Source organism: Ambystoma mexicanum, chromosome 3p, assembly GCF_040938575.1.
Source record: "Ambystoma mexicanum isolate Mex_15411 chromosome 3p, UKY_AmexF1_1, whole genome shotgun sequence".
Classification (NCBI taxonomy): domain Eukaryota; kingdom Metazoa; phylum Chordata; class Amphibia; order Caudata; family Ambystomatidae; genus Ambystoma; species Ambystoma mexicanum.
This window is the reverse complement of record NC_090925.1, coordinates 928676462-928693338: the sequence shown is the minus strand read 5'-3', so window position 1 is coordinate 928693338 and position 16877 is coordinate 928676462. Positions and strand designations below refer to the sequence as shown.

Here is a 16877-nt window from a genome sequence, read left to right as displayed (position 1 = left end):
ATGCAATACACGCCAGGTAACACTTTCGCCACAGTAGCTAACGGAGCGCCTGCTCCCGCACCTTACAGCGGGGTGTCAGTAGTTTCGGGGAACATTTTTGATCAAGGGGGGGCAATGAGACACCCCGCATAGGACAGCCCACAGAGAGCACTTGCGTGTCCAGTACTATCTACGACCCACAATGCATCAGAGGAACCATTGATAGGAGCGCAGATAGGAGACAAGCAGTTCATATTCATGGTGGATTCGGGAGCGGAGAAATCATGCATTAGAGAGGGCCGGTTCCCGTTATCTAACAGAACGTTAGAGACGCAGGGGTTCTCTGGGGCTGTAATTGAAGTTCCTTACACAGAGGCATTGGATGTGACAGTGGGGGGTAAAACAGTGAAAGCACCCTTACTGTACTATGAACACTCTCCCATTAATTTGCTGGGGAGAGATCTCTTAAGCAAACTAAATATGACAATATCATTCACAGGGAGCGGTATCGTATGTTCGACGCCAGGCATATGCCCCCTCCGCGTATTAGCAGTAATACACGGCCACACAATCATGAACGAGATCAGAGGGTTACCAAGAAACGAGGAGATGTTTGTTGAGGGCATGAGGACATTGGCTCTCATAGTACCAGAACTAAAAAGGATGGATTGGAGGATTCCAGCCGAATTCCTCTTCCGCCCCATAGCAAGCCCCGACACTGCTCCCGGGTCAGTGCTATCGTTGGATTTACACGCAGTACACGTGTCAGCAAACCGAATATGTGTGATTGGCGTTGACATGGAAGGATGTGAGTGGCGGACAGTACTGTGTACAAATGCAAATATCCCACTGAGGGAGCTCTCGGACGAGGAGCTATTTTCTGACACTGAGACAGATGGCGAAATAGTGATGGAACTAGCAATGCCGTGCGACATTGTAGTTACAGCCAGAAAAACTCAAGTTGAATTAATGGCAGTAGTAGGAGCACCACATGCATTTTTTGATGACGACATGGGGTTAGTACCCACTAACATATGGACAAATGGCCCCCATGATGTGGGGTTATTACATGGGGTTCAGCCTGTGGTAATAAAACTGAAACCGGGAGCAATTCTACCCCGGGTAAAACAATATCCATTGTCACGCGAAGCAGAAGAAGGGATCAGAGAGACACTAGATGCACTGCTAGCACAAGGAATAATAGTGCCCTCAAACTCCCCATGCAACACATGCATTTACCCGATTAAAAAGGCGAAGGGAGGTTCATGGAGGATGATACAGGATTTACGCCCACTCAATGATGTGATTCAGAAGGAGTTCCCTTTAGTCCCGAACCCGGCGACAATACTGTGCAACATTCCGAAAACGGCATCCCACTTCACAGTTATTGACTTAAAAAATGCATTTTTCTCGATCCCCTTAGCAGAAGAGAGCAGGTACTTAACAGCGTTTACACTAGGGGGGAGGAGGTTCGAACACTGCAGACTACCACAAGGATATTGCGAGAGCCCAAGCATATTTAACAGGGTACTACATGAAGATCTGGGGAATTTGTCTGTAGAAAGCACAGTGATTCAATACGTTGATGATTTATTGATTTGTGCACAAACTGAGGAAGAGTGCAGAAAGGACTCGATAACACTCCTGACATTATTGGCCAATAAAGGGTACAAGGTGGACAAGGGGAAGTTACAATACTGTCTGACAGAGGTCCTATACTTGGGACAGCTGATATCAAAGGATGGCAAGCGGATCATACCAGACAGGGCACAGGCGATTAGAGCAGTTGGGGAGCCCAAAACAGTAAAAGAGATGCAGAAATTTCTGGGTATGTGCAACTATTGCCGAGCATGGATATTGGATTATGCAGCATACACAAGGCCCTTGTTACAGGCACTAAAAGAGGCACAGCAGGAAAACAAACACATAGAATGGACAGAAGAGATGAACACAGCATTTAACTCACTAAAAGAGCTGATATCAAGCGCTCCAGTACTAGCAAATCCAGATTATGGGCGCGAATTCTTCTTATTTTCACACTGCAAAGGAACACTGATGACAGCAGTACTGACACAAAAGACATCGTTAGGGCACAAACCACTGGCTTACTATAGTGGCACCCTAGACGCAGTAATGCAAGGTCATTTCGCGTGCGAGCAATCCCTAGCTGCAGCCGCGTTCGCGATTGAGAAAAGTGCCACGATAGTGATGGGCTGTCCTGTGACACTGTTTGTGGAACACTCACTCTTTGCAATATTAGAGCGATCAAAGAGCACATTGACGACACAGCGCGCCACAGCATATGAAATAATACTGTCCAGCGCAAACATCCACATAGTAAGATGTAAAACAGTGAACCCGGCCACATTCATCACAGAGGCGTGCACCGTAGAGGACATGCAGAATCACAACTGCGCGACGTACACAGGTGACGAAGGTCAGGATCAAGTGATTTTTGAGAATGCCCTGAACGAGGGAGAGGTGTATTTCGTGGACGGGTCAGCATCAATAGACATGGAGACAGGAGAGAAACATGTGGGTATGGCAGTTGTACGATTAGAGGAAGATGAATACGAGACACTAGTGCAACACCGCCTCCCATCACACTACTCAGCCCAAGCAGCAGAACTAATAGCGCTAATAGAAGCATTGCATGCCGCCAAGGGGTGCGCAGTGACAATATATACCGACTCAGCATACATGACAACAACAGTACACGGCGGGTTGGCACGGTGGGGGCGGAGAGGGTTCCGACGAGCAGATGGAACACCAGTTCAGCATGCAGAATTATTGAAAGAACTGATTGAGGCCCTGCAAGACCCCACGGCAGTGGCCATCGTAAAATGCCAAGCCCACACCACAAATACTGATTTTATATCTTTGGGGAACGCGGCAGCAGACGCCGCTGCCAAAGAAGCTTCGTATTTACAGAAAGGTGTAGTAGGAGAGTACATGTTGCACCACACAGCAAGCCAAGAGGTCCCCACAGGATACAACATGATGCCCACACAGGAAATAATAGAGCTGCAAGAGGGAGCGAGTGCAGAAGAAAAATTGCTGTGGACTAAAAGGGGATGCAGCAAATCGCCGACTGATTTATTGTGGCGACAAAAAAGTTCAGGAAAAGCGGTAATGCCAGTTACATTGTTAGAAATAGCATTTCAACAACTACACTTTCCCGCACACAACGCAAAGCAACACATAATGGCAGACATACAAGAAGATTGGTTTGCACCTTGCCTCCATGAACACATCACAAGGCTGGCTTTAGAATGCACGACATGTCAGATTTACAACTCAGGTATGACATTGCGCACACTAAGAGGAACGATACCAAAACCAACTGGCCCATTCAGAGAGCTCCACATTGATTATGTAGACATGGGAGAAAGATGTAACGGGGCTCGCTACATGATTGTGGTTGTATGTCCATTTTCGAGGTGGGTGGAGGCAGGCCCCTGTGCGCGCCCTGATGCGAAGGGCGCCGCGAAGTTCCTAGTGCGGGAAGTGTTCCCGCGCTGGGGGATTTGCGAAGTTATTCGCTCAGACAACGGCACGCATTTTGTTAATGAACTATTCAAGGAAGTGACTACCCTATTGGGAATAAAGCACAAATTATGTTCGATTTATCATCCTCAAAGTAATGGCGTAGTGGAAAAGATGAACGGTCTGTTAAAAAGCAGATTGTCAAAACTGTGTTTTTCCCTTAAAAAGACCTGGATGTACTGCCTGCCTTTGGCCCTGTTTGAGTTACGAAATCAACCAAGTAAAGACCACCATTTGTCCCCGCATGAGATCGTCACGGGAAGGAGAATGCACACAGCGCATTCGCCTCTCCGTGAACGTTCTGATGCACACAGAAGTGCAGCGATATTGGGAGAGGAGTTCACAGAGTACTTGAAAAAACTGACACGAGCAGCGCGCGTAATTGCGAAGCAACTAGCCCCCCCCTCTACAAGAGAGGAGGGGAACACAACAGAAACAGAGACACTGCCTGAAAAACCATTACAACTAATACCTGGTGACCTTATATATGTCAGAAGTTTTGTGCGAAGGTGGAATGCGCCACGTTTCCATGGCCCTTATGAGGTAGTGTTTTGCACACCCACAGCAGTAAAGGTGAAGGGCCTACGATACTGGGTACATTTGACAGACGTACGCAGAGCTTATAGCGCCGTGGAAGGTGAGGTACAGGACGAGGCACAGGCAACTGCGGACAATGAAGTTGTGCAGAATGAATGATGGGAATTTTGTGTGCATTAAGTGATGAACCTTGAACGCGACTGGCGCACGACAAGTGTACTGAAATAAATATGTGTATATATATATATATATAATTTTTTACAACTTTCGAAGGTTTTTGTGGTTTTGGAGAAGTTTTTTTTCTCTCGACTTTCCTCTTTATATATGAAATAATGTACGGATAGTAATGATTGTAAAGTTACCTTGTCTGTGGACACACCCCCTCCCTCACCCACTCCCATACTTTGCCGAAAAAATGTCACAACGTTATAAATGTTTACATGCTTGTACTTAATGCACTTTTATGTTTCAAACAGGATTTACTATGGCATCGAATGGGCAGCCTGCAACTAACAGATTTGTTAGATTTAGAGAAATGTTAGTAGATAGATTGACATATTCATACGAATGTGGTTTATCAATGTGTGTTATTGTGTTCTTCATCTCAATATTTTGCCTAGTAACATATTGGGTCATAGCGTTCATCTCTACCGAGATGAACGAGGGGGGAGGGGGGAGTAACACCACCCTTGCCCCTGACACGAATTCAATTACAAGTATGAATATTAAAGAAGGTGATTTTTTGGTCTGGGATGGATCACGCCTTGTATGGGGTTACTATACTGCACCACCCACTGCTGCCCCGTCACAATCAAGAGATAAAGATATGAAAAATGACACAATGTCCCTACCTGAAATATATAACAGCCCCACTACCCTTCCCGCCCCGATACAAAACAGCGATTTGTTGTTTATTGAGGAAAATGGAAAAGTAATTACGATGACAGAACACAAGTTCCTATATGAAGAATTGGAAAAGGGGGGAGGGAATGAGAAAGGGGGGCCTATTCTTTCACCTATCGAAACTAAAAAGGTATAGGAGGGGGGAGAGAAGTAGGCGAAGAAGAGAGACAAGCAGGAGGGGGTATGATGAGTATTATGGGTTAGGATTAGACAAGATGGAAGACCCACGACACCCCCACCAAGCAAATAAATGGTATGCAGATATGAGTACAACAGCTAAACAGACAACCAATGAAAGCTGCTATGTCTGTTCGCTCATCCCCCATGCATCAGGTACACCCAAAGTGTTGTTGCCAAGAGAATTGCCCATTGTGGATGCCCAATGTCTCCTTCATCTCACACTGTGTAGAATAAAGAACACCTTTCAAGCACACGATGTCTCTTTCAAAATGATACAGGACAACAAAACGTGCTATTCAAAAGCGTCTGGAGTAGTCTGTCTTAAAGAACCTTTCTTTGCAATACAAGGGACGCTGTTTTCCGAAAACAAATGGAAAGATGAAGAAGTACTGTGCAAAGCGGAAGCACTGAGAGGTGTCCAACCAGACAAGCTGCGGTGGATGGAAAAAACGTGCTTACCAATATGGAAAGAACACATCTCTAAACTAACATGGGTAACAGCGATGGAGAAACCCTTCAAGCTACAAAGTGAAATACAAAACGAACTATGTTTCAAGGGAGAAGGAAAAGTGGCAATGGGAACGAATAAAAACTGTAACAAAACTCTCACCATCCCAGACATGAAAAAAGGAACAGCAGCACTAATGGACACATACTGGGTATGCGGGAATCAGGCTTACTTGCACCTTCCCCAGGGATGGAGTGGCAGCTGCTCAATGGCCACTTTGCATTCGGCCCTAATGGTGATTCCAGAAAGTCACGTCGACGAAAATAAAAGGACGCAAGGAAACGTGAACAAGGATGCGACGTCTCCCACTGCAGAAGCGCACCTCTATGTCCTGTCCTCCGGAGGGAAAGAAGAGGAGCTATCACGGAACAAGTGAGCATCAAACTACATATCACAAGCATCATCCGATTTATTGGCACAGATCCCAGACAGGTATCGCCTGTTCAGCTCCGTGGAAACATTTTTTGCCTCATTAGTTTCAAGTGTCCAAGCAAGAGCAAATGCAAAATGGCTCCAGATCACACGGTGGGAACTGATCCAGCTGGCCAATGACACTGAAGAAGGGTTCAACATAATAAAGGTGGAACTACGAGCTCTGCGACTAATGACCATGCAGAACAGGTATGTTCTGGACCTGCTAACAGCAATCGATGGAGGTGTTTGCCGAAAAATAGGAAGTGCGTGCTGTACGTTCGTACCTTCTGAAGACGCAGAAAATGGGTCCCTGTCCCACGTCATTGAAGCAGTACATAACCTGGGAGAGAAGATGAAGCTGGAAGGTGGGGCTAAAGACAGCTCATGGTTCGACAATATCTTCTCCTGGGTTCCCTCATGGCTTGGAATGGCGATGAAGTTCTTGATACCAGTTGTGGTGGTCCTCCTCGTGGTGTTCTGCCTGTGCCAGGTGGGTCTCCAATGTTGTGCTAACGCAGTCCCTAACGGTGCAATGATGATGGTGACAATGGGCAACTCTGGTGGTACAATTAAGGCAACACAAGAAGTACATGTACAGACAGGAACAGATAACACTCCCAGATACCAGTTAGTGCCTATGTGCCGTGATAAGTACATAGTAGATAAACTATGGCACACCACTATCAAAGAACCTCGAGATGTGGAACTGGAATGGTATGAGGAGGTCTGGGTAGACTTGGAAGAAACTGGTGACTGTATATATTTAACATGTACCCCAGATGAGTATGCTAGAAGAGGTGAGAGCTTGAGGGGGGTATGCAGAGCCTGGATGCCTAGAAAAGGAACACCTGCATGGGATGACGCAGTGATAGAGGAGCAAGAATGTAGAAGATTAGAAGAGCTAAAGAATTCGTTACTTTAGTAACGAAAGGGGGGAAATGTAGGGGAGGACTGGCCGCGAGGCCCTCCTCACCTGCAGCCTTCTCCCCAGGTGAGGACCATGACTCGGTGGCCGTCCCCTCATGCCACCCGGGCCCAGGTGGAGGAGGGGTCACCCGCCGACGACATTGCCCACACATATCCGTTCCCTGCATATACCAAAATTCAGTTAGGCCTAGAAGCCATCTTGTTTAGCAAACATGGCGTGAGTTCAGCACACTGTACCGAGGCCCCCACCTTTGGAGGGCCTTTCATGCATCTCCGCCGCCGCAGTAACCCTGGTAGATCCGCTGCGAGCGCGTTCCCATGAGAAAGTCGGGTATGAGCTAACCCGAGATGCTAACACTGTAACATTTTATCGTTCACAATGTAATATTGCACCCCGCATGACCTGGTCCGCGAGGCCGGGGTGACGGGAAAAAAGCTGAAGCATCACTATCTGAAGAAAGTAGAAAATAATTCAAGTATTGGTATTAACGAACTACCTCTGTTTAAACAGATCCTGTAAACTGTGAATAAACCATAAAGATGTAACGTTACATGATACCACCCCAGGTCTGGACTAGTGCTGCTATAACCACAGAGAAAGATGTCGACCCAATGTATAGCCTTTATCTGTATAAGTGTTCTTACAATTTTATGTAGAAACCTGAACTCATGTATGTTTTCTTAATCACCTAAAGCAGCGAGCATCAATTTCTGTAGGCCATAACCTAGAACTACCTCGTGTAACGTCTAATGTACATAAAATAATCACACCATGTAGTAAATATAATGTTAGGTAACGAAAAGGTACTCGGACCGACTGTATTAAAGAAATGTGTAACGAAATTGAAATATATATGTGTGTTTAAATAACATCAAAATAAGGCGGAACATTATAAAAGTTCTGCATTCAAAAGTTAGCAACGCACGAGGAAAAAACCTTTGTGAATATATGCAAGGCCATTCTCCCTCCCACCCTACCAAGCCTGCCAGATAAAGAAGCTAAGGCCTGTGCCGCGCTCCCTCACCTCCCCCAACCAAGCTGGAGCCGCTTCAGAGAGTCAGAGGCCCCGGTACCGCACCCAAGGCCACAGCCCGCCACCTGTGTTATTTACAGCACGGTAATAAACCCACGTTGGAATCCACTGATCTACCGGCACCCTCTCGTAAATTCCACAACCCTCCCCCTAGACCACCCCAAGAATCATGACCCCGTGCAAAGACGACCCCCATTGCTGGGACAAGACAGAGAGACCCCTTTATATAATAACTTCTAACGCGGCAGACAGACATGTATCATTCGGCTCAGGCCCAGAGCCCAGCCCCTCGACCTAAAATACCGGTCAATAGGACACAGGTAAATCTCACCCCAACCGACAACCACCGGACCTCTCACGAGGTGCATTCCTCATGTGTTGCGTTTATTTTATAAGACAAACTGCTGAGCGATTTATTGATGAACTTAGATGTCGTTTCTTGAATAACTGCAGTGTGCATGGCCTAGGGCAAACGAGTCAGGAAAGGTATTCATCTTTGTCACAGGCTGCCCCAGCATACCAACACCGCTCGGATGACCTCAAGCTGGCCTGCCAGGCCCAACCCAACCCACGAGGCTGACCAGTGACGTCCTCACGCCAAGACCAACCACGCTGCAGCAACACCTATAGTTAGTCGACGCCACCCAATCCCAATTAACTTGTGCCCCCTATAGTGTGTAGGTTCTGATGACGTTTTTTGTATTAGAAATACGCCTGTCTTTGCTATTGTCGGACAGAGCGCTCTCGGAGGTTGCAGAGTTCTTTGCATGCCCTATTCTTTGGATAAACTCCCACTTACGCTCACCCGCACTCTGTCTTGGTCTTATTCCCACTACGGGAGAGTCCCTTATTGTCTATTATTGCGGGGAGGATCGTGCTGAAATTGGGGGCGCTTCCTTTCAACTGTGCAATATCACAACAATAAACTAGTTCCACATCAGCTACAAATTACAACACATCATAAAGAAACCCTTACCAAAGTATAATATGCAGCACCAACAGCAACAAGAGAATCAGCAGCATAGATAGCAGCCCAACTTTGATCAGAGACAACCATGGATAGCTAAACTCCTATAAGCTCTATAATAATAAGTCAGGCAAGTGCATATAGTAAGTACGTGCCTTGCTGTTTTTTCACAGAAATTGCACTTTCTATCTTTATATGGTATAGACGACCAGGCCCCAACATATTCATTACAGGGTAGAATGTTAAAACGAAAAAAAAAAATAGGACAAAACATTTAAAATCATAATTCAATACGCTTGGAATTGTCTCCAACTTCCAGTGTATGCTGTGTTTGTAGACTTTAGTGCAGCATTCGATACAGTCTTGAGGAACAGACTATGGAACAAACTTCTGGCATGGAATGTTCCTCCTGGTCTGTTAAGAATGATCCCACTCATATACAGACACGAAAGTAAGAGTACGGACAGACAACCATGGTCATCTCACTGATTCCTTCAATACAGTTCAAGGAGTGTAACAGGGATGCCTATTAGCGGCAACACTCTTCAACTTATTTCAGGCCGATCTAGTTACAACGTTTAATTGTTCAAACATATGTCCGAATAAGTTTGGGACATTGAAATATAGTTGGCTAGGTTACGCAGACGACTTGTTAATAGTCGATTATACACCAAAGGGATTACAGGTATTGTTGGATGCACTCTCTGACTATGCTGAATTGAATGGGTTATGTATTAATACAGAAAATACTAAATATGTAGCCGTCAGGTCTAAAGAAATGATGTGGAAAAAAATCAAAAGCATCATGGAAAATGAATATGAAAGCAGTAGAACAAGTTACAAGCCCTCGTTATTTAGGAGTTATAATTGATGAGAAGCTGAGTTGGAACGAACATCTACAAGCCACAGAGAACAAATGTATGTCAATTGTTCACAACGTGGGCGTGTTTATAGGACGCCAAAGTGTTATTTCTATCAAAACAATATTGTTATTGTATACTTCGAAAATAGCACCTTGTTTGCTATATGGTTCTGAAGCATCGGGGCACAGACACATGTATCAACTAGGCAAACTAGAAGCTAAAATCCTTGATGTTTTGTACGTCACTTTCTTTACCTATTGAATTTCTTTTGTTAGAAATGACACTTATGAAAATTTCGTATACAAATTATCTATGATGTATGAGAAATTATCTAGCCTAAACAATACAACAATTATGAATTTGCTGATGGACTCTTTCACGAAAATGTCAACCTCTGAAGATATGAAATAGGAGTGTGCTAGATGCAATATATAGGAAATGGATCATAGAAAATCTGTCAATAAATAATACCATGTCTATAGGCTAAAAAAAAAAAAAATAGACAGAAGAACATTTCTTTGAGAAATATGGTTCAATTGGCATCATTATCAACCAGTAGTACCTATATGACCTATTCGCTGAAAAGATCAAATCGATCAAGTAGAAGTACTGGAAACAATAGGGTCGCGTAGACACTTAAAATGTGAAGAGCGATATTGTCGCCTCTGTGGTACTAATGTTTTAGAAACTGTAGAACACGTTGTGTAATTGTGAGAGTCTAGAAAGTATGAGAACAAAAGTTTTACAAGCTTATTCAAACAGTGGTGGCCTTTTAACCCTGTCAGAAATGTGGTCTGTTTGGAGGAGAGGAAATGATCATCTAATTTACCATACCATGCGTCTATATAAAGAGACCATGGAAATGTTTAAACTGTTAGAAACATGAATTATATTCTTATCGGATGTTGTTTATTAATCTTGCTAGTTGAAATTGACGATGTATGAAATGCTATGTGTCGTATATTATGTACAAAGCCCAAAGAGGCTGTAAGTATTTAAATAAAAAAATAATTACAAGGTTTCAATAAATATTCACGGGGGTTCCCTGTAATTATTCCCCCGATTGGTATAAAATGTATAGCGTTTCTTAGGACAGTTCCAAACAATTGATCTTGTCCCAATCTAGCGCTTTACTTTTTAATTGTACATAAAAAGGTCAGGGGGAATTTGCCGGCGGCATGGTTAGATTAATATCCTGCAAAAAGGAATAGACCACAGATTAAGTTCTGCATCAGAGAACTATAATGGCCACCATGGGCAGCATTGGCTATGATGCCGAACAAGCATTCTTGAGTAGTTTGTGCATGCATGATCTTAATACAATTTAGTACAGCACATTTTTCAGAGTGGGGAGCAACATTAAGACCCATTTCACATCAGATTGCTTTCACTGGGACCACGCAAGGTGGTCTGAACACAGATCTCGACAATTGCCCTTCCAGCGTACTAAGCCATAATACATAATTACCTTCAAGGGTTTCAAGGCATACAATAATACTACTTTTATAAATTTCAAGATAACCCTCGGTGGAATAACCCCTTGGCTAGGTACCTTTTTTATCACATTCCATTTATTGTTTATGTCACCTGAAAGTGTGTTTTCATAGAAAGAAAGGGTAGTCTTTTCACAATAGGAATACCCAAGTATGGATAACTATCAACCACCTCCAACAGTTCACCATCAACCTTCCAAAAGTAAGAGGATTTTTTATTTTTCCGTCAACAGTGCCCCAATTATCATTTCTTTTGTTTTTTTAAGTAGATGGTTAAATTTTTCATAGTGGCATAACTGTACAAATCATCTAGCGTCCTTTGCAGGTCAATAGGGGTCTTATCCATGAAAACGGTATCATCTGTGCCTGAAAGCCACCAGATACCTACACTGCCAATCTTCGGAAGAAACACTATGAGTGTGGCACAAATCAAGATTCATATCCGCCACATAGAGATTAAACAAGACAGGGGCAATAACACACCCCTGCTTCAATCTCTTATTAGTCTCAACAGCGGCCCTGAGCGACCCACCCGTGCGTAGGCGGACCGGCACTGTAGTGGATGTATATAGAGATTTGATCAAATGTAGTACCAATGGATGAATACCCCAGCTCTGCAATTTATCCCAGAGCCTTTCACGCTTAACGCAATCAAAAGCACCAGACTAATCTATATAACACAGATCCAGATTGGTCACTGGGCAACGAAGAGTGTCTGCGATGATACAGTTTAGAATAAAACTGTTGCACAGAGTACTATAGCAAGGTCTACATCCAGTATGCTGGTAAGGGAAAAGTGTATAAAGGGAATAATACTACATACAAGGAGTTCAAATGGACATATATAGTAATAATACTTTAATCAAATGTCCACGTATATACAGGCAGTGGTGCGGCAGAGTGGGGCGGTCTCAGGAGTACGGGGTGATGCCAATTGCTGACTGGAAATGTGTAGAAGGAGCAGGAAGACTCGAAAACATCTAAAAGCATAATGGGCTGCATAAGAGGGACAAAGTTATAGGGCCGGATTACGGGGTTGCCAGCAACAGTAAACCATGTGCTATATTACTGCTCAGCCAAATTCCAAGTTTCAAACCTGAAACTCTTCCATTGCACCTGTGTGCGGAGTGCGGACGGTAGCTTCCTCCACACAAAAACATTAAAAAGGTGCCATATCACTGCATTTCCCCCCATGCGACTCCAAAATAGGTTAACTCGGGGTGTGCATGACGCATGACTGCACGTAGTAACGATAATTACACGTGGAGGCATCAAATACAAAAATACAGCCAGATTCGTAGTCGGGGCAATAGTTTGCACCCCGTGTTCCGCTCCACAGAACGTGCGTTTAGCTCCAGCTCATCTTTATTTCGATCCCTGCACCCTATGGCTCCCTTCACTGCGAGGGTGGCGATAGCACCAGAAGCAAGCAACCAACACAGCAACTTCGTCAGAAAACACAGCTAGCAGGGAATACGTTTGATAGAAAGTCACCCAGAACAAGAAGAGTTCCCTCTAGGGCAGTGGTATTCAAACTGTGGGGCGCGACCCCCAGCGGTCCGCGGGTGCTCCTTTGGGGGCCCTGAGGGCTCAGCATGATTTTTAAAAAAAATAAAAACTTTAATTTTTGTTTTTTTTAGAGATGAAGAAATGGGCAGGTGTGGCTCACATGGTCGGGCTGAAGCATGAAACTGTCTCAGGCAACAATGAAAAAGTGGCCCACAGTTGTAAATGGATATTCATTCCTTTAGTCACAGACTGGGCCTCATTACAACTATGGCGGTACGGTAACAACGGTGCAGGTAAGCTACCGGCACCATTGCTACCGTACCGCCATAGTAAGAGTTGTGATCACGGGTGCCCGACAGTCCGCCAGGTCTGACCTGGCAGGCTGTGCGGCACCCGCAAGCACAGCTCGTCGGATGCACCGGCACCGCCGGTGCATCCGAGCTCCCCATTCCCCTTGAGCCCTATGGGGATCTACCGCCACCGGCACCCGCGAAAGGGCAATTATCAGGTCCGCCTAACTCGGCATGACCCGGTAATTGCCCATTTGTGGGTGCCGGAGCCAGATGCAACTCCGCCGGCAGCCGTGCCTAGCTACCGCCAGGATTGCAATGAGGACCACTGTTTCAATAGTTCCCAAGGGGGTGCTGTGTGTTAAAATGTAAGTAAATTGTGATATATTCAGCAACAATGGTCAAAATTACTAACTGCATAGTTAAGTAACTCAACTCATCAAACTGGTCCACATTGGCCAAAATGGTGGCCCATTTTGACTGGCCCACACTAGCATTTTACATTTTTGGTACAGGCATTGCCCTACAGGCCAGTCCGAGCCTGGCGGCTCATTCATAATGCCGAGGGGGAGCCCACCCAGTGGCCCCTCACCCATTATGGAGGAGCTAAGGAGCCAGCCCAGTGAAACAGTGAGCACTCCCTCAGCTGTTTTTTTCCAGCTGATGGAGTGCTCCTGGGCTGGCTGCTGTTAAAGGGAAACACTGTTTCCCTTTGACAGTTCAGTTTAGTTCCCCAGCCGCACATGCTCACTGAGCCATGCAAGCGCTGGGGCATTTTGCTTCGCCAGCATTGCATAGCTCATTGGAAATGCTGGCTGGGGCACTGCATGTCTGTATGTCCGAGGGGGAGCTCCTGCGCCTCCTCGCACATACGGACAGAGCAGCCTGGAGCAGGGCATTTCAGCACCCACACGCAGGCCAATGCTGAAAGTATGTTTATGTTCATTGTTTTTATTTAAACATGTGTATGGATGCGTGTATGCTTATGTTATGAGTGAGTGTATGGTGATGGATGCTCGTGTGACTGATAGAGTGATTGTTGTATGAATGTGCAGCACCTTGCATACACACAATCATGATGATTGTGTTAGGCCCAATGGGGCCCAGGGGACAGGGATGGTATCTTTTTACTGGACATGCATTATAGATGTCCAGTAAAAAATGTCATGCCTGCCCCCTGCGCCCCCCAGCACCAATTGCAAACTGTTTGGCTATTTACCAATTTTTTTGTTAAAAGTATGCTCTACAATGCAACATTTTGACCCATTATTTAAAAAAAATTCACAGGGGGAACCCCTCCCCCCCCCCCATTCCCGCCCGAACCTTTCCTTTATTGGTTCGGGCTCCCTCACTATGCTCGGTCGCTATGGCATTTTTGGGGGAAATAGTTATTCCCCACCACTTAAAAAAAAAATCACCAGCCGCCACTGGCCCTCAGACTGTGTTGGGAACGGGATGGGGGGAACCCAGGGACTATGGTGGGAGCACAATGAGCAGGCACCATGGGATAGTGGTGGGAGCACAGAGTGGGGAGAGCCCAGGATGTGTGATGTGGTGGGGAGAGACCAGGGACTGGGTAGGAGTGGGACAAGGGAGCCCAGCGACTGTGATGGGAGCAGGTGTCGGTGCGCAATGTATACTGTCCATTTGGCATTTCTGGGGGGTCCCGACTTGCCCAAATTTTGCTCATGGGGACCCGGCCCAAAAAGTTTGAAGACTACTGCTCTAGGGGGTGGGGGACAGCGCATGCCACATATCTGCGTTAACCACTCTCCAGAACGGTCCGTCGACGCACTATGCACAAACCTTACACAGGAGTCAGATTTCAGAATGCTGTGTGAGGAGTTCCGAGCGGCTCTTGTGCTGACCTGAAAGACGAGTGGTTCTTTTTAATGCGAGCGAGTCTAGGCACAGCGCATGGGGGTTTGGGGGGAATGGGGCGTCACATGGGAGAGATCGTCCGAGGGAAACACGTCCAGGTCAAGAGTATGATCCAAGGCTCGTTTATTACAGCAGGGCTATCCCCCGTGGCAGCTGACTGTACGGCGAGGCTGCTACTGCCAGTACGAGGGGCCTGGTGACAGGCGTGTGTGTGTGTGTACAGTGAGGCTCTGACCCGGAGCAGCTGTGCTCAGTGTACAGGTGTGTAACCTGATCTTGGAGGGAGGTGGAACGAGACTGAAATCTCACCCCGGAATCCGAGGGAAGCTCTTCTGAAAGGAAAGGCGAGCACGAGAGAAACTGCAGAACGCCAAGCTGGGCGCGCTGCGGCTCAATAACACGGGGTCTCCGGGTCGCAGCGGGGCTTCCCGCAGGACAACATTGTTATGGAACAGGTGCAGGCACGGCGAAAACAGTTTGTGCACCACAAACGCATAATCTGAATTTTCAGGAGATTACGTATATACCGTAAAAAGGGGTGCTTGATCCTTGGGTGCGAGGCACAGAAACCATACATTAACCTAAAGCCCCCAAACCGTCATCCGTGGTAACAGCCAACCTACACCCCAATACGCCCCTTCCAAAACAGAGCCAAAAGGGGGATAGCAGTCCGTACCCCTACAACACAGGCAAAACCGATAAACCCTTTCCTCCATGGACACCCTCCTCTCAGGAAATCCTTTCAGGCACTCTCGACCAGGATGGCTCAGCTTCTCGAGTACGCCAGGAGCCTAGATACTCCACCCTAAACAACCCTCCTGGAGGAGACCCTCTAAACGGCACAGGCACCCTCCCCAAACACCAATTCTCCCCCCTGGCTGCGGTCGTACAGGTCATTGCGGGGCCCTTCTCCCTTACACCGCCCGAAACAGTCTTAATGGACATAGGTTCCTTCCCCACATTAGCCCCAGGCAAAAACACCCTCGCACGGATAATCCCGGAGGCAAGGTAGACACATAGGACGATCCTTGAACCACAACGAACTTTACTCTCTGCCACCCCTGGGAGAGTTCCTTTTATCACCCCTTTATCTCACGCCTCCACCCACCCCCTGCACTCAGCCAGAAGCCTGGCTACACGCCCTCTCCCTCGGGCGGCGAATACCCCGGCCCTTTACCTTCATGTCGCTGATGATGGTCTGGAAAAGCCCCCCCAGGGCGCTGCACTCTTTCTCCATGCCCGCATCCATGTTAAGGCGCCCCTCGGTGCACAGAAGGATCTCAAAGACAGCGCGCAGCCCAAGCCCGGCGCCCCGCAGCCCTCAGCATGCTGGTCGCCCGCCTCGGGCTCCTGGCTCTCTCCTGCCGAGGCTCGGCTGCACCGCAACACCAGCCAGTCTGGGCACAGCGCGCGGCGGCTCTACCACAGGCCTGATACTCCCTTCCCCAGTCCCCGTTTCCCGGTCCAGACTCCCGTGCCGGCTCTCTCTGCAGTTCAGGCTCAGCGCCGCTCCCGCTGTTGACGAACCCTGCTCTCTCTAGGGGGAGGAGCCTCTGGGGCCGGAAACTAACGAAGAGCTTCGGTGGAGGACAGAGCTAATCCCGAGGGAGCAGCACCACGCGGAGCGGGGACTGGGGAGGTCACAGAGGCGTGTGGGGGGAGTAACACAGTAATGAGAGGGAGGAACACAGCGCCGAGAAAAAAAACGCCGAGAAAAAAGTGACAGAACCACAAGTGATAGTGTTCCGTTCAGGGGCGATTAACAAACCCGGTCACTGCTGGAGCAACAAACTCCCAGGAAAAGTCCCAGGAAAAGACGGGCTGCGGATGGGGAAATAGTTGTATT

The 16877-nt window shown here is 46.9% G+C and overlaps 1 protein-coding gene across 5 annotated transcripts in view; it reads right to left on the bottom strand.

Annotated features, from left to right (window-relative positions):
- LOC138581130 (protein MTSS 1-like) overlaps nt 1–16415 on the bottom strand; it is an 885917-nt gene extending 869502 nt beyond the window's left edge. For all 5 annotated transcript variants that reach the window (XM_069652219.1, XM_069652221.1, XM_069652222.1 and 2 more), the window contains exon 1: nt 16209–16415. In XM_069652219.1, coding sequence (XP_069508320.1) covers nt 16209–16280 — 72 coding nt within the window. In that variant the 5' untranslated portion in view covers nt 16281–16415. The remainder of the gene's footprint in view (nt 1–16208) is intronic.
- Between the last annotated feature and the right edge of the window lie 462 nt (nt 16416–16877).